General features: G+C 44.3%; 2 protein-coding genes across 23 annotated transcripts in view; both read left to right on the plus strand.

Annotated features, from left to right (window-relative positions):
* Positions 1 to 7,931, plus strand: part of PAXBP1 (PAX3 and PAX7 binding protein 1) — a 35,850-nt gene extending 27,919 nt beyond the window's left edge. The window contains exons 15-18 of one of the 2 annotated variants that reach the window (XR_006279168.1): positions 76 to 142; positions 3,888 to 4,034; positions 4,513 to 4,747; positions 5,530 to 6,308. Coding sequence is in view for 1 of the 2 variants with exons in the window: in XM_038399010.2 (XP_038254938.1) it covers positions 76 to 142; positions 3,888 to 4,034; positions 4,513 to 4,667; positions 6,409 to 6,526 (487 nt within the window). In the remaining variant the exon portion in view is untranslated. Of the gene's footprint in view, positions 1 to 75; positions 143 to 3,887; positions 4,035 to 4,512; positions 4,748 to 5,529; positions 6,309 to 6,408 lie in introns of those variants that run through there. The other variant, XM_038399010.2, reaches the window with a different exon arrangement.
* Positions 7,932 to 18,176: 10,245 nt separating this feature from the next.
* SYNJ1 (synaptojanin 1) overlaps positions 18,177 to 24,432 on the plus strand; it is a 108,526-nt gene continuing 102,270 nt past the window's right edge. For 13 of the 21 annotated variants that reach the window (XM_038398889.2, XM_038398926.2, XM_043508601.1 and 10 more), the window contains exons 1-2: positions 18,178 to 18,332; positions 20,066 to 20,211. In XM_038398889.2, the coding sequence (XP_038254817.1) occupies positions 18,232 to 18,332; positions 20,066 to 20,211 (247 nt within the window). In that variant the 5' untranslated portion in view covers positions 18,178 to 18,231. Of the gene's footprint in view, positions 18,333 to 18,423; positions 18,963 to 20,065; positions 20,212 to 24,432 lie in introns of those variants that run through there. The other 8 variants (XM_038398956.2, XM_038398964.2, XM_043508644.1 and 5 more) reach the window with 3 other exon arrangements.

The raw sequence follows: 24,432 nt of genomic DNA on the forward strand, positions 1-24,432 counted from the left end.
TAATCCACAACCTTCAGACTGAAATTTTTATGGTTACTTATTAAACAAGTTTAGAGAAATCCTTTTATTTTCCAGCGTCTTAGAAAACAAGAACTCTGGTCCTTATTTGTTTTTCCAACGCCAGTTTTGGTCCTCAGTGAAGGTAAGCCAACAAAAATATCTGAGTCCTCAAGCCAGGTACTGCTACCATAAAATACACTTAAATATTTTAGAGAATTACTTAAAAATGCATATGGTGGAAGGAAGTTTGTGGGGAAACTTTTTTTGAAAAAATTTAGCTCTGTAGACTAATGAAATTACTATATTCAGTACTTTAAGTGGGGTATATAAGTACAGATATAGTGAACATTTGTAATTTTAAGATAAATTTCAGTTTTAAGTTAAAGTAGCACTGTAAGGTTTAAAGGAAATTGCCTTCTGACAAAATTTCATCCCCTTTTAAAACCATCTCTTATACAAAGAGCAGAGAGAGCTTGGACAGATCACTTTGTAAATGACAACTATTTTAAAATTATGCATTACATATTTATTTGACATACAAAGCAGATCAGTCTTGATAGTCCAAATGACCAAAAAATAAAATCTGACAAAATATAAGTGAGCAGGCAAAATATAAACAGGCTAGCTGAAATGAAAGGTCTTGGTTGGGGACAAAGGACAGAATAGCTACTTTGGTTGTTTGTTTTTAACTTTTAAAAAAGTAGGAAACATGAAACTCATTGTGCACAAGTGACACGTTTATTTATCCCTTCGGCTTTCAGTCACTGCTTGCTCCAGAGTTCTAGAACAATTGTAATCTTGGTCTACTTGAGGCAAGGGGGTAGAGAGAAGATGGAGGAAACACCTTATCTTCACATATGCATAGTCAGAAGGTGGCCCTCTTCTCCCCCCCCCCCTTTAGTGACTGTCGAAATTAGAGACAATGGTCGCTTACCCTTTCATTTGAAATAAAGTATATGAACTCAACAAATAATCCAAACTTTACAGACTTCTGCAAACAGTGGTAGATATATATATATATAAACAATACTTGTAACATTTTGGCAACAAACATTTCAGTTTAAAAGTGTACAGTTGGCCACCCTTAAACCTTTCTTTCCTTTTTAATTATTTTCTTGGGTGTGAGTGTTCTAGAGGAAAAACTGGGCATGGCTCTCGGTTCTCAAGCATTAAAATGAAAGTGATTTGTAGAAGACCAAAATTGGTCATATGTTCATGATCTTGCTTTTTTTTTTTTTTTTAAAGTAAACCAGGAGACCAATGGTGTCCAACCTGTGGTCTAGGGCAGTGGTTTTCAAACTCTTTCTGGGGACCCAGTTGAAGAAAATTGTTGATGCTCGCAACCCAACAAAGCTGGGAGTAAGGGGTTTGGGGTGTGGGGGGGCAGTGTTGGGGAGCGGGGATGGGGGCTGTAGGGTGTGACTGGGAATGAGGGGTTCAGGGTGTGGGAGAGGGCTCTAGGCTGAGGCAGGGGTTGGGGAGCAGGAGGGGGTCAGGGCTCTGGGGTGGGGCCAGGGATGAGGGTTTTGGGTTTGTGGGGGGGCTCAGGGCTGGGGCAGGAGATTGGGGCACAGATTTACCTCCAGACTTACCTCTGGCAGCTCCCAGTCAGGGGCGCAGCTGGGGTGCAGAGGCAGGCTGTCCTGGCATCGCAGACCATGCTGTGCCCCAGAAACAGCCAGCAGCAGGCGTGGCTCCGGTGTGCAGGCATTCCCTCCCCCCTCGCCCCCCAGCTCCCATTGGCTGGTTCCCGGCCAGTGGGAGTGCGGAGCTGGTGCTCGGGATGGGGGCAGCATGCGGAACCTTGTGGCCCCTCTGCCTAGAAGCCGGACCCGCAGCTGGCTGCTTCCGGGGCACAGCACGGTGTCGGAACAAGGAGGCACTAGCCTGCCTTAGCTGGGCAGCACTGCCGATGGAACTTTTAACGTCCTGGTTGGCGGTGCTGTCCAAAGCCATTAGAGTCCCTGGGTGCTGAGCAGGGCAACCCAGTGCCTTATATGCCGCGACCCAATACTGGATTGAGACCCGAACTTGGAAAAACACTGGTCTAGGGGCTCTGAGGCTGAACCCTGAGTCCTGAGTGACAGCCTTGACAAAGGGTCACACACCTTGCATGACACTTCCATTTGACAGCCCTGTTACTTATTCTGTACAACCTGTGAGAAATCTTAGCAAACTGCGGAAGTGACTTGTAATATTGGTGCCACGGGTCGCCAGGAGTTGCTGTGGCACCTGCTGAGCAGGCAGCCAGGCCTCACTGCTTCCCCTGCTGGACCAAAGTAGGGAACGAGCATAGTAGTGGCAGCAATGGCAGCATATCGAAGCAACAGAGAGAAGGTGAGGGGCCTACCACTGACCCCATGCTCTAACAACTATCTGCACCAGCTTTCCCCCAGGTACTCCTGCAGAGCTTTCCACCCAGACAGCCCCAAGTCACCTACCGCTGAAACCATTCCATACTCCCAAATACACTCCAGCACCCATTTATCTCCCCACAGCAACAGCTGTCAAGTTTAGTGCAGCTCCATGTCCTCTCCTTTCACTGTTTGGGACAGATTGTGTTGACTGTAAGCTGAAGTGTCTGGCTGTGATAAAATTTGCAAACATGCAAAATAGCTTATTAAATCTACATAAAATGTCACACACTGAGCAGCACAATTTGACAGCTCTGCTGTTAAGTTTCAGAGTAGCAGCCGTGTGAAAACTGGTATTTTTATACCAAGAAAATTGGTATAAAATGTTGCTCCCTGTAACCTTTTCAATGAAATGTTTTGCATCATCCCTGCTTCAGGGAGGAAGTAGGAGCAGGCACATCCTCCCAAACTGCCTTCCACTACTTTCTTTGAAGCCCCAGCTGGAGCTTTTGCGTGAATTGGGAGTGCTCTGAACTGCTGCTCTCACATTGTAGGGAAGGGTGGAGAGTAGCCCTGGCTGCTCCATTGCCTGGTTTCTTGCCAGGCTATGGGAGCTCCAGAAAACAGGATCTGGAGATTCACTAGCTTTGCCTGTGCTTAGGGGAGTACCTATCAAAAGACATCTCTTAAACCCCACACAGCCACTGACTGCAGCACAGGAGAATAGAAATCAAGGAGAAGCTGAGAACCAACAGCTCCCTTATTCTCTGCGTCAGCACTGGTCTGCAAGATGCTTTAATTTGTACGGTTGGCATTGGTTCCCTGTAGTCATATTCCAGTTGGATATAAAACACTTAGCCACTCTCCCCTGCACAACATGCCCTCTGTACCAATGGCTGATGGGAGTCAAGTGTAGGCACTATCCATGCTGTCTGTACAATAACGGGATTTTTCCCATGCCAGGGCTGTTTGTAGGTGGTACAAAGGAAGCAAGAACATGGCAGCGTCTGCCCCAAAGTACTGATTGTGGTTTGGTTTGGTTTTGTTGTTCAGCTCTCGGACTGAAAAGTTCGGACATGACTGCACTAGACAACACTTAATGGACTTTATAGAACAAATTTTGGCTGTAAAAACCTTGATTTGTTCTTGTTGTTTCTTTGTATATATTTTCCACAGAATGCTCTGTAATCATCATCTTTGTACAGATTCAGTGTTATAACATTGGGAAGAATTTTTTCCACCAAATGCATCCGATGAAGTGAGCTGTAGCTCACGAAAGCTTATGCTCTAATAAATTTGTTAGTCTCTAAGGTGCCACAAGTACTCCTTTTCTTATTGGGAAGAATGACATCTCACTGATTCTATTTAGTCATGAAACTGAACTATAAGTTATTTTCTTTACCTCAGTCTGATCAGTACATTTAAACATGTCTTTTTACCTTCTTAAAAATTAATTTTTTTTTCTAGTTTATCAATAGTTGCTTACGTTTTGCCTTCAAATGTTCAACTACTTCCATTGTCTCTGGTGTCTAGTTACTAGGAAACTTTCTCCAGTGGTATGGAATCCTTTCAAACAAAACTCTACAGGAGTTATCGATAGATGGCCTGCTAAATAGATATATCCTTATGGCTTTTCAGAACTCCGAGTATGGAGATGACAGCATTAAAAAAGCTCAAAGTGTAAGTAAAATGGAACAAAATATACTTAAAAACATTTTCTAACTCTTGAATTTCCAGTCAAGTAAAACGTATATTTGTAGCCCTAGTGGGAGACTCTTCAGTTTCCTATGTTTAGCCTAAGATTTCCAGTGTTGCCCATATCTCTTTACAAATAAAACAGTTACTATATTTTCATAGCAGGTGACTTTTTTTAATAAAAGATACATTATATGAAATTAGAATTCTCCTTATTGCTATCCTTGATATTGTTGGTGAATTTTTTAAAGATTGATTAGTATGTGTTGCTAGGATCTTCATTCTCACATTGGTCTTTAATATGTTGTTATAGTACCCTCACAGTGTTCGCCTTTGTTTTTCTTAGGCCTTACCATTGCCAATACTGGCATCTTGATGGCTTTCTAAAACATTAGACCGTAGGTATTAGTCATTTTTCTTCCCTTTTTGCTGTTAACACATTTTCTTCTTCCCTCATCTCTAGGTAATTGCTTGCTTTCCTAAACAGTGGTTCACTAATCTAAAAGGGGACAAGACTATTTCCCAGCTAGAAAACTTGTGTAGATACCTTGTTCATCTGGCTGATACAATTTACAGAAATAGTATTGGATGCTCTGATGTGGAGAAAAGAAATGCAAGGTAATTTATTTTGAATCATTTATGCAATAGTATCTCATGCTGCTGATATATACAACACAAAAGCACATGTGCCAGCAGACCTGTCTGTCTGTATAAAATCTTTGAGGAGTTCCCCCTTTTTTAAAGTTTTAAATAGGATTTTTAATACGGTATCAATGGCTTTTGGGAATGACTAGTGTATTGTATAAAGGTTACATTTAATCTGCTCCCATTGTGTAGTTCTGCTCTAAACAATTACTTGAAAAGTGGCATTTTGGGATTTTGTTTGGTTTTGCTGGTTTCTTTACAAATTTGCTGATGCAGCTAATTACTTGCCATGTAAATTCCCGCCATTGTCCACAATAAAGATTTCTGTAATCCAAATTGTGCTCTTGTCTTAAACACACCTGGACAACCCACTGGAGAAATTCCTTACATTCTCAGATAACATTGTTTAACCCTGCTCATGAGAATCACCATACCTAAAAGCATAAATGGGATTAGACACTTAAATGCCCATATGTGGCTACTAGAGGTGAATTGGAGGAGGCGAGGAGAGAGATTCCAGTAGAAAATTAAAGTCTCTTTCGATAGTCATCCTAGTTTATAAATAGCTATTTTCTTTCTAAACTAGCTGTCTGCCGGACAAACTCACACTGGAACTGTGGATTAATACTGAAAGGGGAGATGGATATTGAGCCAAAAAGATTTCTTCCTGATATTCTAGTTCCAATTAATTTAGTCGTCTTTGCTCTGTGACTATAACTTAAGTATATGGAAGTATACAAAAAATCCCAAACTTTCCCGGTAACAATTGTGCAATTGGCCACTGATCTATATTATATTTATATATCTATATCTATTGTAAAGTGTGTGTGTGTGTGTGTGTGTGTGTGTGTGTATGTGTGTATATATATATATTACATAAATGTCCTTACTTCCCTTTGCAACACAGCTATTCATCTAGGCTCCTCCGTCCCGTAGTCACTGGGGAAATACTACTCTAGTACATTGTTTTTGCTTTGAAATAGAATCATCAATTACTTATGCCAAGAGGAAAACAAAACATCATAACCCATGTTTGCATCTGTTTGTCTGAGTGTTGGACACCACTTCATAGTTCATTTTGATAGTCCTGTTTAGGGTAGATTTTGGATTTCTGTAGTCATGAACATTTCTTTGGATAGTTAAATTTCATGTCTGCATCTTGTTCCTTTTGTGGGACTTTTAAAATTTTCCCACCAGGCTTGTACATCCTGGATTGCTAGGAGTTTGTTTACTGTGAATCTGTTGTTCCTACCCAATCCAGGTCAATCTATTACAAATTGTAACAGTATTTTTATCTCTTGACGCATGCACAAAAACTGCTCTTTTTTTAAATGTTTTGGTTCAAAGTGTGTGTGTGTGTGTGTGTGTGTGTGTGTGTGTGTGTGTGTTAGTTAAAGGGAGCTGCGACTGACTTCCTAACACCACATGTGGTGACCCACTAGTTTTTCCTGAGACTGTGTCCAAATAAGCCATACATATGCAGCTTGTCTTCCCTTCCTGTTTCTAGGATTGCTATCCCCAAAAGAGACTTTTTTGTTTTCATATCCAGAAACACACTAATTTCAATGAGCCATATTTAAAAAAATTATCCACAAGCTGGCTCACTTGCTGTGAGGAAAAAAGAAATAAGTAGTGAAACATTTCTAAAATTATATTTGACTTGTGCAAGGTTTTGATTTCTAGTTTTATTAACTTATTTTTTCCCTTCATTTAGGGAGCATATAAAACAGACAGTAAAGCTTCTAGCAAGTATTGGAGCGCTGGATCATGCTGTGACAGTTGCAAATGACCATAATGTGAAAGAGTTAAAGGTTTTAATTGAAGGGAAATAACTTAGATGACTCATTTTGAGCTTTAAAACCATTCCTGATGTGTAATTTATGTACATATGTAAAGTTTTCTTAAACTGTAAAATACTGATCCTTGTTTTAATACAAAGTGCATTGTTACATACATCATCCTTAAGTATTGATTTCTTTAAAAAAAAAAAAAAAAAAAAAAAAAGGAATCCAGGAAGACCATCTTTCCAGCAGTCAGACTTCCCTTAAAATCTCTCAACACATTGTTTACAAAAATATTTTGTACCCCATGATAACTAGTCATCTACTCAGTTAATTGTCCCATGGTTAACTGGAGTATGTGTAATATATAATGTGTAATATACAGTATGCTTATATTTATACCACCCTGTTACTTTCACACTGGATATAGTGGTTTTTCTGCTATTGAAATAATTGTTTCAGTTGCTGAAATTCACTTCAGTAAACTGACTGCATTATTGGTCAAAAGGGCTGGCAAAATATACAAGAATCATTTGACCTAAATAGTAAAGAAGCTTTCACATAGCACCTAACTTTACAAAGCAGCTGTGCTTCACTCAGACTGAAATAGCTTAACTTTACATCTTGTATTCAGAGTTAATATGGATCTTTCTTCAGACTGTTTTAAAAATCATCATTAGCATAGTTTTTGATGCAAACAGTAGTCTGATGACTTAAACATGTGGTAACTTACGTTTTTTAAGGTAAATGGTAACACTGTGTGATGGTGTGTGCCGCCTCCTCTCCTCCCCCCCCCCCCATTACTCATCTTGAAGGGGGCAGCATTTCAGTCATGAATCCTGGACTCTCATCCCTTGAACAACTCTGCTAAATCTACTGTTTGTGTTCTATTGCACAGTTTATAATATCTTTGATGTAGATGTCAAATATAGTTGCTCACACATGGATATTTCTAGAGGGGTAAAAGCCAAACAAAGGAAACAAATATTTGAATATTCACTGTGTGATATTTATATTGACTCATAAGACAAACAACTTTAAATTTAAACACTTCCTGTCAAGTAAGACCATTTTAAAAAATGGACTAGCTTACAAAACAAAATGGCCTTTTAGGTGTAAGAGCTGTTTTGGGTCAGAACACTAGAGACATCTTGGAGTCCCAGGAACACTAACTTGCAGTCACTGGCTTGGACAAGCTATCTCCAGGTGTGTCCTATGTTAGTTGGGAATTGTAGCAATAAATTGGCATACTGAGTAACATTATAATCATTGTATTTTATGCTCATGTCATGTGGTATAAATGAGGATATTAAAAATGTACAATTTGTAACATGCACACCTTATTTGGAAACCAAACAATTGTTTTCTGAACTTGGGCTGATGGAGCACATTCTGAGTATCTGCTTTTAAGAATCCTTCCAATAAACTTGTCTGTCATGGAGCTGTGTCAGTGAAACCTGTGAAGCTTATTTTTTGTTCCTTGGGAGTGAGGTAAAGGAAGAAATCTGCATGCTTGTTGACTAATTCTTTAAATAAATAATGAAGGAAAAACTTTAATTGGAGGATTTTGAAATATACCAAAGCCATATTGTTTTGGGATGGGATCTCTTTACATTATTAGGATCCAAATCCACCTTTTATAGTGCAATTCTGGCTGCAATCTTAGTTATGGAGAGGCTATACCTCTTAGTTACACACAGCTGCAGAGCTGCAGCAAGAACCCTGGTCTGCAATTCCTAAATTCAGAGTTTTATGACTACGGTTGTTGCTAGTTAAAAGCAACAGCCCTGAATAGTCAATGGTACTTTATTTGCTGTTGAGTGTAAATAGCTAACATTTTTCATTACTGCAACTGCAGAAAACATACTTGACTCTTTTTAAAATCTTGTAAAACTGAGTGCTTTGAATTCCATTTTAATCAAAGGGGTTTAAAGACCTTACCAGTGTAAGTATATTATTTTACAATATATTAGGATAAAACTATTAAGTACTCAGTCAGCTCCAGTTGAGGTAGAGCTCTTATCCTGAGGAGCAAGACTTCCTGGATAATTGAATTGTGGGGTTTAATGGGCATTGCATGAATGTTACCCAATTTTCTGTGGCCAGAACAATGGCTGCAATTTAATACCTTATCTGGAAAAGGAATTCTTGCAAATTCAAACACCTCCACTGTGGGCTAGAATGTACTATGGCAGGGGCAATGTGGGGAAATGTAGACAATTATTTGATATGGCCTCCATGAATATAATAAAACCCACAAACAAACCCAAATAGCTGTATGTGCTATGGTTGATGCACTACTATATTATCTTATGAAGGAGGCAGCGAGAAGCAGAGTAGAACCCCACCAGTGTGTCTGACTGGTACTTCTAACAGAAGACAAGATCTGTAGGAACAGCTGATTCTATTATGCCCTATGAAGCTGTACTCTGTTTTGGCCTTGCTCTGCTGTCCAACCGTGTCCACCTCCACAGTGTATAAATGTTGCAGAGGGGAATTTTGACTCCTAATGGAAGCAGTATCTCACTATGCTCTTTACACTTAACTTTCCCTGAGAGGGCACATACTTCACAGAGCAACTACGCTCCCAAACTCTAACCTTCTGGTTGTCTTTACCCTCCCTGGAGCTAAGTTTCTATTGAGGGAGTGGCCACTTTCCTCTTCTCTCCACCCACTTACTCCCCTCTACCATGTAGCAGTAGGAAGTGTTATGCCCCTTAAAAAATAAAAATGCAGGCTTGCAGTTGACCACATTATTTCACTGATTAAATCTGTGTACTATATTAATCAGGCTGAACATTTTCAAGACAACTTTATTAGAAAGCTACTGCTACTTACAAAGCTACAAGTTACAGTATCTTACATCAATTTGGGTTGTCAACAGGCCTGTAAATATATTAAAAGAATGACTTGTTTGGGTATAACACACACACCTCCTTTTTCATTACAATAGAGTGATTTTTCTTAATAGATTGTCAGATTATAAAATGGCAGTTTATCCATATGAAGTTAACTATAGCTAATTTACATCTTTAATGAACATCAGTTTGTGCTGGCATGCTAAAAGGGCAAAACAAAAGGAGTAAAGGGAATTCTAACCTCATTTCTTAAGATGCACGTAGGAATGAAATATTTGAAACTTTGCCAAACTTTTAAGTTTAGTTAGTGAAGGATGTAAAAACAAGTACTATGTTCAATTTCTGTTGCTGGAGGATGCAGTGAAACTGTATACTTTTTATACTTTTTTTTCTCCCATAATGTATGTGGCAATTTTAAGAAAATCATAGGATTTATTGCCAAATGCAAAACACTGAAATCCAGCTATTTATCACTTAAGGGGCTGCTTTGATAACAGGATTATCCATCTGCCCCATGTTGGTAGTGATCAAGTTGCTACATTCCGATGGTTTTCACTGCCAGCTGATGGCCATATGAAATGAATTATAGGGTCTCAATCCAGTTTCCTGTTATCCATATTACACTTGCCACCTTCATTGTTGTAGCAGAGAGAGCAAGAACTGAATGCAGATTGAGATGGAATTTTTTCATATCTTCAGGAGGACCTTTTGAGATTAAGATCACTGTATCGGGAGGATAAGTGCAGAAGCTCTGATAGTGCTGATTTTCTGTTGACAAATAGGAAATTTAAATTTGTACAGCAGTCACCTTTACAGAACTGCAAATTTGAGCTTTATAAACACTTGAGCACACAATTTAGCTAGAGAGAGAACCTTATTTGTTTAAAAGTGTTGCATCTTTAGTGATAAATGAAATTTCATTCATGTAGCATTTATCTCAAAGCACTTCATAAACTGAAGCTTTATGCAAGAATCATTCACTCAGCAATTCTATACAGCTATCTCTAGGGTGGCATATAATTGCACAGCACCATAGTTTAGGACATGAAATAGGACAGTATTAAATTAAAATTGCTAGCTGGATTTAAGAAAGTCCCAAGTAAATAAATACCAAATTGGCATGTGGCCAGAAAAACCTGCACTTCCTAAATTTTCCAGTAAATTTTATGGGGTCTCTAGTGACCACAGGTCATTAGACCCTCAATTTTAAATTAACTGGAGGAATGTCAGGGCAGCTGAACTATTAAATCAGTAATGGCTAGGGGGAGATGATGTCCTGTTGAATTACTAATCTCCCCCACCTGCAGCACTTGAGTGATTATTGGATTAGTGATTAAAAAGGAGCCTTTTTGTAAGATAAGAGCAAAGACATTAGCAATAAGAAAAGGACCTAGCACCCAAATAACAAAGGGAAGTGAAATTTGACATTGAAAAGTTGGTGGAGGGGGGAATTTAGCATGCAATCTTTTCTCTCCTTCAGGTACCATTCTTTGCATGAGTTCTTAATCTGAGATTTCTCTCTCATTTACCCTAAAACTCATTCCACTGAATCTTTCAGAATGTTAGAGCCTCAAAATTATTTTAGGGAACCTGCATGTAAACATGCTGCTATGATGTAACAATGCTTTTTTATGAAGACTTTAACCTCATTTAGCTACATAATGTTGCAGTGTGCCACTACTGCATGATTAAGTTTTGAAGTTATATTTTTTTTCTTGAAAGGTAAACAATTAAATGTGAAAAGAAAAGGAGTACTTGTGGCACCTCAGAGACTAACAAATTTATTAGAGCATAAGCTTTCGTGAGCTAAGCTGTAGCTCATGAAAGCTTATGCTCTAATAAATTTGTTAGTCTCTAAGGTGCCACAAGTACTCCTTTTCTTTTTGCAAATACAGACTAACACGGCTGCTACTCTGAAACCTGTCATTATGCAAGGCAATTAAATGTGGCAACCATACTGTCCATTTGATAGTCACTCAAGTGGAAATTAAATATCCCATGATCACGTTTCTAAAAAATGGGGAATAAACCTAGTGTCTAAAATGATAATCTGGTTTTAAAATTTAAGTGCACAAATTAGAGTTTTATTTTATTTTAGAGTTAATAGTTGACCCATAGGAGCCTGAGAGAAATGAGAACTATGACTAGGAGGCTCCATAAATGTGTAGCTGCAGATAGAGGGATAGTCATGTTTTACCTGAAACTGAGCCTCATGCTAGTCTAGTAAAATGGATGTTTTGTTACGAGAGCTGAGCATCTTTTTGCATCTAGCACACCTCAAAAATAAATTCTGCAGTGGCATTAGCTGTGTTAGTCGCATTAGTGTGTTTCCAATAGATTGTTTAATGGCATTTAAACATTTCTGCATTTATAATTTTAAACCTTTCCTTTAGAGTAAAGATGTACAAAATACATTAATCAAAGTAGAATAATAGCAGAGGGGCAAAATGAATAATAATAAAAAGGTTGACAAATTCAAAACCTGATCCAACAAATCACATAAGAATATACTCTGACTTCAGTAGGACTACTCAGCTGCTTACAAACGTGTACTTAGATGCTTTGCTAGATTCATGCCTGTGAAATCTGGTAGGGCACTCTTTTGACTAGGGTTTGATGTATTACCACAGCTGCACACAGATGCCCCAGCCAGGATTGCACACCATTTAGCTCAGTGGCAGTTCAAACACTGAGGGCTTGGCTACGCTTGTGAGTTAGAACGCATTAAAGCAGCCCCGGGCGCCCTATCTCATGACACGTCCACACTGGCAAGGCACGTAGAGAGCACTGACTCCGTGGTTCCTGGTAATCCACCTCAGTGAGTGGAATAACATTTGATGCGCCCTGGGTGGAGCGCCGCAGTGCCATTGTGGACACCTTCGCCTGTCAATGCGCTCTGATTGGCCTCCAGAAGTGTCCCACAATGCCTGTTCTAGCCACTCTGGTCATCACTTTGAACTCTACTGCCCTGCCCTCAAGTGACCAACCATCATACCCACCCTTTAAATTCTCTGGGAATTTTGAAAATCCCCTTCCTGTTTGCTCAGCCAGCCATGGAGTGCTCTCAGCGAATCTTTCCAGGTAATCATGCCTCCACGCGCCAGGTGATTCCCAGTATGGAGCAATGGCGAGGTGCTGGACCTTATCAGTGTTTGGGGGAGGAAGCTGTCCAGTCCCAGCGGCGCTCCAGCCATAAGAATTACTATACCTTCAGGCAGATATCAAGGGACATGATGGAAAGGGGCCATGAGCGGGACGCACTGCAGTGCAGGATTAAAGTGAAGGAGCTGCGGAATGCCTACCGCAAAGCCTGCAAGGCAAACAGCTGCTCCGGTGCTGCCCCGCGAGCTGCCATTTTTACAAAGAGCTGAACGTGATACTTGGGGGCAACCCCACCTCCACTCCAAGTATCACCATGGACACCTCAGAATCCAGTGCAACAAGGCAGGAGGAGGAGGAGGAGCAAAGCAGGAGCCAGGGTGCTGAGGAGGAGGGAGACACCCAGGCATCCCTAGATGCATGCAGCCAGGAGCTGTTCTCAAGCCAGGAGGAAGGTAGCCAGTTGGAGCAGCTGGTACTTGTGGAAGGACAAACCCCAGAGGAGGTTCCCGGTAAGCGGCTTTTATTTTGGGAATGAAATTATTCAGTGCAGGCATGCATGCTTAGATGCAGAATATAGTGTTGATGTGCTCTCTCACATCACGGTAATCGCTCTCAGTGATCTCTTCAAAGGTCTCATCCAGAAGTTGGGCAATCCACTTGCACAGGTTTCTTCGCAGAGCCACTGGGGTCCTTGTCCCAGTCAGGCTAACATGTCTGCACCACTGTTCTGTGAGGGGCGGGGGGACCATTGCTGCACACAGGCAAGCTGCATATGGGCCAGGGCGGAATCCACATTGCAGTAAAAGACCCTCCCTTGCTTCCCAGGTCACCCTCTGCAGCAAGATCTCTTCCAGGACGAACTCCTGTGGTAAATGTGGGGAGAGTGTTCAGTATAGGGGCCCCTGCAGCTGTTGGTTCTCCCCAAGGCAAGGAAACCTAGAGGACAGTACGACCATGAAACAATCAGTCCCCCTTGATCCACTGCTTACTCACCATTTTGGCGCTCCCGTGGGTTATGTTCGCTTGCTTTGGGACGGGCAAATTATATTATTGTGTAGACTGCGCTTGCCCTTAAGTACAGGGAAATCATAGCTCTGTCTGGAGTGAACAATGCTGCCTCTGTTAAGTGTTGCATTTTTCCTTTACAGATGCAACCTTGAGATCTCAGCTGTCCGTGTTATCACCGGCTGAAAGACTCCAACAAATTAGGAAGAGGCCACGTAAAAGCAAAGAAGACATGCTGTATGAAGTCACGCAGCAGGCCCTTAACGAGAATCAAAAATTGCAGGAGTGGAGGGAGAGCGAAAGGAGGATGTGCCAACAGAATGAGGAGCGCTGGCACAAAAGCACAAAGCTCCAGCAGCAAAGCACAGAGCAGCTGATAAGCATCATGGAGCGCCAAGCGGACTCGATCCAGGCGCTCGTACCCATGCAGGCAGAGCACTACGGTGCCCGCCCTCACCTGCGGCCCTTGTTCCAAAACCCTTTCCCTTGTGCCCCCAGGCCACCTCCAACCCACTATCCCCAACATCTGGGTTCTTATCGCCACCAGCTGCCTCCAACACCTGTAGCTTCACCACCCAGCCCTGAAAACCACAACTCTTACCCGCTGCACTCAACCCCCATCACCATGCATTATAGCCATCCTGAAGTGCAGCACTCATTGCACAGTACTCCAACCAGGAAGGCTGAGTATGTTAACAGGACATACGCAAATCTGTGATTGTACCGTTCTCCACCCCACCCTCTTGCCCTGTTTCCCAAGCAGTTGTGTTTCTTTTCAATAAATGAATTTTATTTTCAAAAAATGGATTTTTTGGCTTTGAAAATATTCTTTATTATTTATTGCATAAAGTAAAAGATATCTTACCCAGGAAAGAAACAGGCATTGCAAGTCAGTGTAGCAAACACAGATTCCTACTAACATTGGAACCACCGCACTTCACTCTTGTGCAGGGCACCAAACTTTACTGGTGGCTTTCAGCCTCAAATTACTCCCTCAAGGCATCCCTAATCCTTGCAGCCCAGCGCTGGGCCCCTCTAATAGCCCTGCTCTCTGGCTGTTCAAATTCAGCCTCCAGGTGTTGAACCTCCGAGGTCCATGCCTGAGTGAATCTTTCACCCTTCCCTTCACAAATGTTATGGAGGGTACAGCACGCGGATATAACCGTGGGGATGCTGTCACCGGCCAGATCCAGCTTCCCATACAGAGAGCACCAGCGGCCCTTTAAACGGCCAAAAACACACTCCACAGTCATTCTGCACTGGCTCAGCCTATTGTTGAACTGCTCCTTGTTCTGTCAAGGCTTCCTGTGTAGGGTTTCATGAGCCACGGCATTAAAGGGTAAGTGGGGTCTCCAAGGATCACAATGGGCATTGTGACTTCCCCTACAGTGATCTTCTGGTCTGGGAAAAAAGTCCCTGCTTGCAGCTTCCGGAACAGGCCAGTGTTCCGAAAGATGCATGCGTCATGCACCTTTCCAGACGAATCTGCGTTAATGTCAATGAAACTCCCATGGTTATCCACAAGTGCCTGGAGAACCATAGAGAAATACTCCTTCCGATTAACATACTTGGAGGCTAGGTGGGCTGGTGCCAGAATTGGAATATGCGTCCCATGTATCACCCCTCCGCAGTTAGGGAAACCCATTTGTGCAAAGCCGGCCACAATGTCATGCACGTTACCCAGAGTCATGGTTCTTCTGAGCAGGATGCGATTAATAGCCCTACAAACTTGCATCAACACGATTCCAACATTTGATTTTCCCACTCCAAACTGGTTAGGGACCGATTGGTAGCTGTCTGCAGTTGCCAGCTCCAGACTACAATAGCCACCCGCTTCTCCACGGTTGGGCAGCTCTCAATCTCGTGTCCTTGCGCCGCAGAGTGGGGGCAAGCTCCTCACACAGTCCCATAAAAGTGGCTTTTCTCATCCGAAAGTTCTGCAGCCACTGCTCGTCATCCCAGACTTGCATGACGATGTGATCCCACCACTCAGTGCTGGTTTCCTGAGCCCAAAAGCGGCGTTCCACGGTGGTGAGCATGTCCATGAATGCCACAACCAATCTCGTGTCGTATGTGTTACTCGAGTCGATATCAGCATCAGAGCCCTCACTGTCAGTTTGGATCTTAAGGAGTAACTTGACTGCCAAACGTGACGTGCTGGCGAGACTCGTCAGCATATTCCTCAGCAATTCGGGCTCCATTCCTGCAGACCAAAGCGCACAGTATAAAAAACGTTGGGATAGCTGCCCATAAGGCACCGCTCCCAATGCCGCTGCAAGTGCCGCAAACATGGCCATGCCAGCGTGCTTGTTGCTGTCAGTGTGGACAGACTGCAGCACTTTCCCTACTATGCTCTCCAAGGGCTGGTTTAACTCAAAGCACTCTACATCTGCAAGCGTAGCCATGCCCATAGAATGTGGACATGGTCCCTGACCTGAAGAGTTGACAACGGAGGGACCCTGAACCTGCAAACACTTATGCATGTGCTTAACTCTAAGGGCTTGTCAACACTTACATTTCATAGCGCTCTAACTTGCTGGCTCAGGAGTGTGAAAACTCACCCCCCTGAGCACAGCAAGTCTGAGCGCGTTAAAGTGCTAGTGTAGACAGGCTCGGAGCTAATCCCCTCATGGAGGCGGATTACCAGGATTGCTGGGAGAGCTCTCTCCGAGTGCTCGCGCGCGATCACACTTGCACTTCAAAGCGCTGCTGTGAGAGCGTTCCCGTGGCAGTGCTTTGAAGTTTCCAGTGTAGACATACCCTGAGTCCTTTGAGTTTAATGGGATTATTCATGTGTAAAAATACTCATGTGTAAATGTTTGCAGTAGAAGGGCTTGAGGTCAGTCATAAATGATGGGAGGGCACCCAACAGACTTCTAATTTATAGTGGTAATAAATTTTTTTAATAAAGTGCATGCCAACCTTCCCTAGCCACATATAACACCACCAATAGACCTTGAGGAAGACAGGTCTTAAAGGACATTGTAAATGTGGTTGGACGTGGCCTGACCCAAAGTCCACTTAAATAACTGGGAGTCTTTCCCTTGACTTCAGCATGCTTTGAAGCAGACTCTGGGAGGCCACTCCGGATGTGAGGGCAACACCCCATTAGGGGGCAGAGGACAAACTTTCCATCATCCTTGAGTAAGGATAAGATTATACCATGGAGGTCACAGAATCCATGACTTCCCGAGACCTCTGTGACATTTTCTGCTTGAGTCCCAGGGTGGCGTGGCTGGAGCTCCCAGCTGCTGCAGGCGGTGGTGAGTGCTGGACCCCTGTCCCCATTTTGTCAGTTATTTTTAGTAAAAGTCAGGGACGGGTCATGGGCATCCCTGAATCCTTGTTTTATTGCCCATGACCTGTCCTATCCTTGACTTATAGTAAAAAGTTACTGCCCAAGTTTTCTCAGCAACTACCAGGCCAGACAGCTGTGGTGAGTTTTTAAGAAAAAGCAGATTCTCCCCAGATCCCAGGACTCCAGGATACAAGGTTTTAAAATGGGAAGAGCTGTCAACACTGCTGTAGGCTCCCCTTGGTCAGGCGGGTTTCCCAGGCCCCGCAGGCCTCAACCCCCAACCCAAGGCTGGGCTAATACCGCCCAGCCCTGACCACTCCCACTCACCTCGGGGCTCAGCCGGCCTGAGGGGGTGGATTCCTGGCACGGTCACTCATTTTAGACACAAATTTACCTCATATTCCCCTCCCCCCGCAGCGACCACCCCAGCCCCTTGAGTGTCCCTGCGAGAGCCGTGGTGCGGCGCTGACACTCTACCCCCCAGGTCCTGCAGGCACGGGCGGCAAGTTATATGGGCTCATGGTGCTCAGGCTCCACCAATATTCAGGGCCCAGGGGCCCAGCTCCACCAATGTTTGGGGTCAGGTCTCTCCCCCGGCCCCGCCTGCTGCCACCACACGCCTCCCCCAAGTATCCCCCAGCCCCACTTGCTGCCCCCGCTCACCGCCCCAGAGCCTGCAGCTCACGCTGACTCTGCTCTGCTGGCTTCCAGCATCAGCTGCTGCTGCAGGGTCCTAGTGACCCGTCCATTGGGGCCAGGGCAGGCTGCCGTTCCACCCTAGCCCTGAGCCTCTCCAATGCCCAAACCCCTCATCCCCAGCCCCAGACAGAGCCCTCACAACCCCCCCTGCACCCTAACCCTCTGCCCCAGCCCTGAGTCCCTCCCACACCCCTCATCCCCAGCCCTCTCTGCACACTCTCCTATCCCCAAACTCCCTCCCAGAGCCTGCACCCCTCACCTCCACCCCTTGCCCCAGCCCAGAGCCTGCACCCCTCATCCCCCCTGCACACCCACCCCCTGCGTCAGCCCGGAGCCTGTCCCCAAACTCTCTCCCAGAGCCTGCACCCCTCACCCTTTCCTGCACCCCCACCCCTTGTCCCAGCCCAGAGCCTGCACCCTGGACCCCGTCTGCACCCTAATCCCCAGCCCCAGTCCAGGGCCTGCACCCCAGACCTCCTCCCCCCACCCAAACTCCCTCCCAGAGCTTTTGGCAGGTGGGGAGGCGGAGTTTGGAGGAAGGGCGGGTTCTGGGCACCACCAAAATGTCTACACACCTGCCACCCCTACCTGCAGACTGGGGGGCGGGGGGGCCCCACACCTCGCAGAGACATGAGGGGGGGGTGTCTCGCGCGCCCCTCCGCTTGGAGGCTCGTGAGCGTTTACATACGTGCCAGCGAGGCCACGGCCCCCTCCCACTGCCTCGAGCACCCACCGCCGCGCGCAGCCCAGCGCTACTCTCCCCTCCCCCCCAACTTCCGGCCCCGGGCGGCGCAATGCGGAAGAGATGGTCGGGCCAGAGCGGAAGTGAGGCAACCGCTGTCGCCGGCCGTAGCCGCCGCGGGAGGAGGCGGCCCTGGAGGTGGCGGCGAAGCCGGTGAGGGGCCGGGGCCTGCGGGGGACGCTGTCACTGCGGCCCGGGGCAGGGGCGAGGCTGCGCGGCTCAGCCCCGGGTGCGACCGGCGCGGGGCAGAGGGAAGTGGCGCCGCGGCAGCTGCACAAGATGGAGGATCCTTGAGCATCAGCGGCAGCCACTCGGCCGGCCTGTCTGGCGGGGGAGGTGTTTGGATCTGTCCGGGTCCGTCCGTCCCCCCCCGGGGCAGGGGCAGGGGCAGGGCCAGGGCCGCTTGTCTCCCAGCTCTCGGGTTTGCCTGTCCCTGCCTTGGGGGCTCTGCCTCCCTCCCCCGCGTGAGCTGGTCACCGCGCACGGCCCCCGGGCATTATCCCAGGGAGCCCCGAGGGGGCCGGCCCGGGGTGAGCTCGCCAGTGTCTCGTCCCTTCCCCTCCCCGCCGCTCCGGCCCTGCCGTTCTCCCTCCGCGGCGCCTCTGGCCCTAGGAGGGGAATAATCCGAGCTCGGGCTGCCGCGGCTGCCCGGCGTCCCATCCGAGCATGGCAGCGTGCTCTGAGCTCGCTGGCCCCCTGCGAGGAGACCGGTAAATATCGGGCCCTTTCTAGAGAGGGGAATTGAGAAATGGAGAGGCCCAGGCGGTAGTGCTAGGATAAAAGGTAACCCCGATGTTTTTAAAAGGCCTTATCCTTGTTACTAATAACACCTTAGATTGCTAAAATAGAGTGTTCTTTATTTTATTTGCTTTTCCCCTTTTGTATTTTTCCCCCCTTTCCTTTTTGTTTTTGTTGTTCTGTGTGATTAAAATTAGCCTAATGACTCTGAGTTCACTTTTATGTATAGTCTCTTTTTAGCCAGTCTCATCTTCTGCTTTCTAATCAATTTCACTAGCCCAGTGTCATAATGGTTGAGTCATAGTAAATACTATAGGGGAAGGTTTAAATCCAAACAAGCAACAACAAAAATCTGCATCCATTAAAACGACAGTAGTACCAAAAATATTTCTGTCACCACTAAGTTTTGTAAAAAATAAACAGCTTTTGGGCTTAAGCTACTGGCAGAGTCCCTTTGGTCAGAGTCGCTAATAGAGCTAAAAATTGAACCTGTCTGGGCTCCCAGTCACCCACTTTCATCATTAGGTAGTTGTCACTCTTTGCTCAGTCTGGTTTGTTTGTCAGTGACTCCCTTTCATCCAAAAAGAAAAGGAGTACTTGTGGCACCTTAGAGACTAACAAATTTATTAGAGCATAAGCTTTCGTGAGCTACAGCTCACTTCATCGGAAAGCTTATGCTCTAATAAATTTGTTAGTCTCTAAGGTGCCACAAGTACTCCTTTTCTTTTTGGGAATACAGACTAACACGGCTGCTACTCTGAAACCTCTCATCCAAGAAATCATAGTCTGTTAAATAAATGTTTGTGAAATGGTTTTTGTTAACCTGGCGAAATCTGCAAATGAACTTTTAAAAGTTGCTTATTTAGGTGCTTATGTTCTAAAAGCCAACTCATTGTAATGCTTGTCTATAAATATCCCTTGAATACATTTTTCTGAGCAAACCGAGCTTTAGCCAAAATCATTCAGTCCTTGTGTGGGTTCTGTCTGTCTTCCTCATGACATGACATGTCTTCACCCTTCTTCTCCACACCACCCCCAATTAGATACTCTCTTAAAATACCTGAGTGAAGCTAAGAATTGGGACTGCTTTGCAGTGAGAACTCTGAAGGAACAGGAAGCTTTCACTAACATGGTCTTGTATTGGACAGGGTTGCCTCTGATAAAGGAAAAATGGCTTTCAGCAAAGGATATCGTGTCTATCACAAACTGGATCCACCTCCATTCAGTGTGATAGTGGAAACCAGAAATAAGGAAGAGTGCCTCATGTTTGAGTCTGGAGCTGTGGCTGTCCTCTGTAAGTCGATATGTTTTATTAAGTACAATGTGAAAAGTTGACAGAATGCATTTTCATGTCAATCAGGTATATTTTATTTTTACTTAACTCACAGAAGATGACTTGTTACATCACATAGTCTGTTCTTTTCCCAGCGTTAGATTATTCTTTTATACAGTAACTAGTGTTCAGTTTACTTTAAAATGAGTAAAATGGCAAGGTTTTTCTACCTGCTTAAGAGAGAATTCTACAGTTTGAATGACTTTACTCTCAGTTTGTGTTGCCTGACATTTATCCTACATTTTTCCTGTATTAATTTAATCCCATTACTCCTAGTTATATTTTGTTCATCATAATACAAATTCCTCTTCCTCTGAGAGTACGACATGCAGTTATTTTTCCAACCAATCAACTGTATTTCCTCACAAAAATTCCATATTTCTCATTTCTGTTTATTTTCTAAATTTTTGTTCTCTCTGATCTCTAATGGTTTTCATTTTTTAATCTTCAGTTTTGTTTGTATTATTGCTTTGTCTTGTAACTTTCTGTAATAATATATTGTCCATTTCCATTCTTTGAGCTCTGTTAAGAAATCACAAAGTTGCATATATGCAATACATCTTAGATTACTAGTAAGTAAAATTTTTTTCAGTAAAGGTAGTTTTACAAAGCAGTCGCTTTTATAAATATTCAGTGAAGACTATATAAAATGATCAGTGTAATTTTCCCATGAAAATATTCACTGATTAAATGATTCAAAAACAATCTCTTATGAGCGTTTGGCATCTGCAGAATGACATTCAGTAGATGCAGTTGTAGGTCTATAAGCCATTTCAAGGCCTCTTTTGTGGTATGATGAGTATCATCCAGTTCACTTTTGAATCCATGTTTAGGGCACTGAGTTATGATGTGTTTGATGGTTTGGATGTTCTCATGTTGGGTGTTGCATGAAAGTGAGTCTTTGATTTTACACTTGTGCATCAAGTAGTTGTATCTTCCATGGTTTGTTCAGATGCAGCTCAATGTGGTCCAAAGTCTTCATGGCAGGTCGAAACCGGGAGGGCGGCTTGTTGGGTCATTAATAATAAGCTTGGCTGGAATGGTAGATGGGGTCCAGATGCCTTCTCATTCCAAGGCCAGATCCATAGACATGAGGTGGTCATGAGTTTTCAGGCGTTGTTGGAGTATGTTATCCATAATCTGTCAGATGGGAATGTCTGGATAGTTTTTGATGCATTTAAGTTCTTGTGCTGTGGCTATATGTCAATGGATAACTCAATGGATGTTTGCTAAATACAAAGCCATGGTAGAGGTGTTGATTTTGGAGTTCCCGTGATGATTCACATGGTCTGATTCAGTTGCCTGTCCACAAGTTGGGTATGGAAGCTTCTTGTCCACACCCGTGCACAGTACTCTGCAACTGAGTAGGTCAGGACCCAGGCCAATGTTTCTTGCACCGGGGCAGTTGATCCCCAGCTTGTTCTCACTAACTTCTGAATAATGTTTATGTGAGTCTTTGCTTTAGTTTAGAGGCTAATTTTTAAAGATAGTCATGAAAGGTGAGTGTGTGGTCAAGAATGACACTGAGATATGTTTGCTTTGGGTCATAATGCACAGTTTCACAACAAAACTCAACAGTTAGTGTTTTGTGCGATTCTGTTGTCAAGGTGGAAAGTAGAGACTACCTATTTGCTCGGATTTGGTCTCAGCTGCCACTTGCCTCCATGATCTTAAGGTCAGATGTAAAGGTCGCTTCAAATTCTTTAAAGCTATGGGCCTGAATTGTGAGTGCCAAATCATCAGAATACACAAACGTCTGCGCTATCATATCAGGCGTATCGCTCATGTATATATTGAAGAGTGTTGGAGCAAGTACAGAGCCTTGTGGTAACCCATTATTCAAAGTGAGCAGCTTGCTGGCTTGATGTCTGAGGTATATGCTCATGGTATTCAGCAGCCTGAAAATCCGCACACAGAGGATCTCTTTGGTCAGCTTCAGTAACAGACAACCCTTCTAGACTGTCATATGCTGCTGACAGATTGACGAAAGCAGTACTGGTCTTGAATTTTCGTTGGAATATAGCTTTGATTTTTGTAGTGAGGGCCAGGACCTGGTCACAGCAACTTCTGTGCAGTCCAGCTTGCTGCTTGGGTTGGTTTGCGTCCACAGTGGGCCCAATTTGGTTTAGAATCATATGCTCCATCACCATGTAGGTGGTCCTCGAGGGGGATTAGCCTGTAACTAGAAAGGTGATGTGCAGGTCTTCCAGGCTTTAGGAGTGCAATAACCTTGGCTTTTCTCCACACACGGGGGAATTCACTGGTCTTCAGGATGTTGGTGAACAGTTGCATCATCTATTTCTGTGACAGTGGACTCAGGATAGATACCATCTTTTCCTTTTGCTTTTCCCAATTTCTTGGCTGTATCAATATCCTTACTTGTGAATGGTCCAGACCATTGGAATGCTGGAGGGCATGTGGATGTCACCTGCCAAAGTCAATGCTGGACTTGTCTGCGATACTGTTTGTTCACTGGGTATTTTGATGTCCACAAAAGTTGAGCAGTGAGGGCATTGGTTTTCACCTGCAGCCTAATGGTATGTGGGGATTTGCAGCCCCCAGGTGTCTCATCAAGTTCTAGGCATGTCTGCTCAAGTGTGTGAAGTTTAGACCTATGCATTCAAGCCATTGTTTCTGCCTTGCTGGATCCAGTGATGCCAGGAGGACTTTTCCAATTTCTAGGTCTCTACAATCATCATATTTGTGGCAGAGCTTGTGATGCTGTGTACCTCAGGGGAACACCTGTATCCCCATGTTCATCCCTATAATATGGTTGTGTGGTATCCAGTTTGTCATGTCGGGTGTCTTCGGAAGGCTCATGGTGCACTGAGCATTGTTGTTACAGTAATGTTATAGGTTGTAATTTTATGTATATAGTTCTGAGACTGAAAATGTGTCCTCATAGCTTAAAACAAGCCCAGACAAAAACTCTCCAGAAGCAGAGGCCCAGGCAAAACTCTCCAGGGGCAGTTCACGCCTCAACAGGGCATGTATGGGACAAACCCAGTCCAGCCCCACAGGAACAAAGGACGTTGGCCTAGGCAGCAACAAAGGATCTGTTAGACTCTCAAGTGAGTCACCCCCCGCCCCCCACTTCCCTTGGTCAGTTTGGGACTAGGATGAGGTAATGCTCACCTCAGTCTGAAGGAGGGGGGCCAAGAGGGAAGAAAGGACATGATAAAAAGGAGAGAGGTTTGCCATGCTCTCTCTTTCCCTCCAACCTCTATCTACAAACACCACTACCAAGCGACTGAAGCACTGATCAAAGGGGAGAGCCTGGCTGAAGAACAACGAGACAGCCTGTGGTGAGAAGCATCTAAGTTTGTAAGGGTTAAGATCAGCTTAGAATGCATTTACTTTTATTTCATTTGACCAAATCTGACTTGTTGTACTTTGACTTAGATTTTAAGTGATTATATCTTTGTAGTTAATAAATTTGTTTTTTTATTCTACCTGAAGCAGTGCATTTGGTTTGAAGCATGTCAGAGATTCCCCTTAGGATAACAAGCCCGGTGCATATCAATTTCTTTGTTAAATTGACTAACTCATATAAGCTTGCAGCGTCCAGCGGGCATAACTGGACAGTACAAGATGGCGATTCCTAGGGTTGTGTCTGGGACCGGAAATATTGGCTAGTTTCATTTGGTTGCACAATCCAAGCAGCGGCTGGCCAAAAGCGCACACTCGCGTAGCTGGGATGAGTTTACATGCTAGAGGCTGTGTGTGAACAGCCCAGGAGTGGGGGTTCTCACAGCAGAGCAGGGTAAGGCTGGCTCCCAAAGTCGAGGATTGGAGTGACCTAGCAGATCGCCGGTCCAGATAACACCAGGAGAACATCACAGAGCTCTTGGGTCTCTGCAGTCCAGCGTGGAGTGTACGATGATTTGAGTCCCTGGGGGATGTTCTTCTTTGCGGTGGAGATTGAGTGCAGTAAAACGGTCAAAAGTCTTCAGCGTTGAGGAACTGTGGGAGATTGTGTTATCCACGGTCATAGTAAGAGCAGCCCAGTCTGCTTCTTTAACATTTCAGCACAGTGCTGGTTTTGAGTAGAGAGCATGCCAATATGGTTCAGTATTGGTCTGTGCTGGCTGTTCTGGAATTCACTGAAGATCATCTGTGATGCAGGTATCGGTGTGCCTGTATCATCTTTAGAGATGAATGAAAGGTCAGGGCAATATCGTC

This window comes from Dermochelys coriacea, chromosome 1 (assembly GCF_009764565.3).
Source record: "Dermochelys coriacea isolate rDerCor1 chromosome 1, rDerCor1.pri.v4, whole genome shotgun sequence".
Classification (NCBI taxonomy): Eukaryota; Metazoa; Chordata; order Testudines; family Dermochelyidae; genus Dermochelys; species Dermochelys coriacea.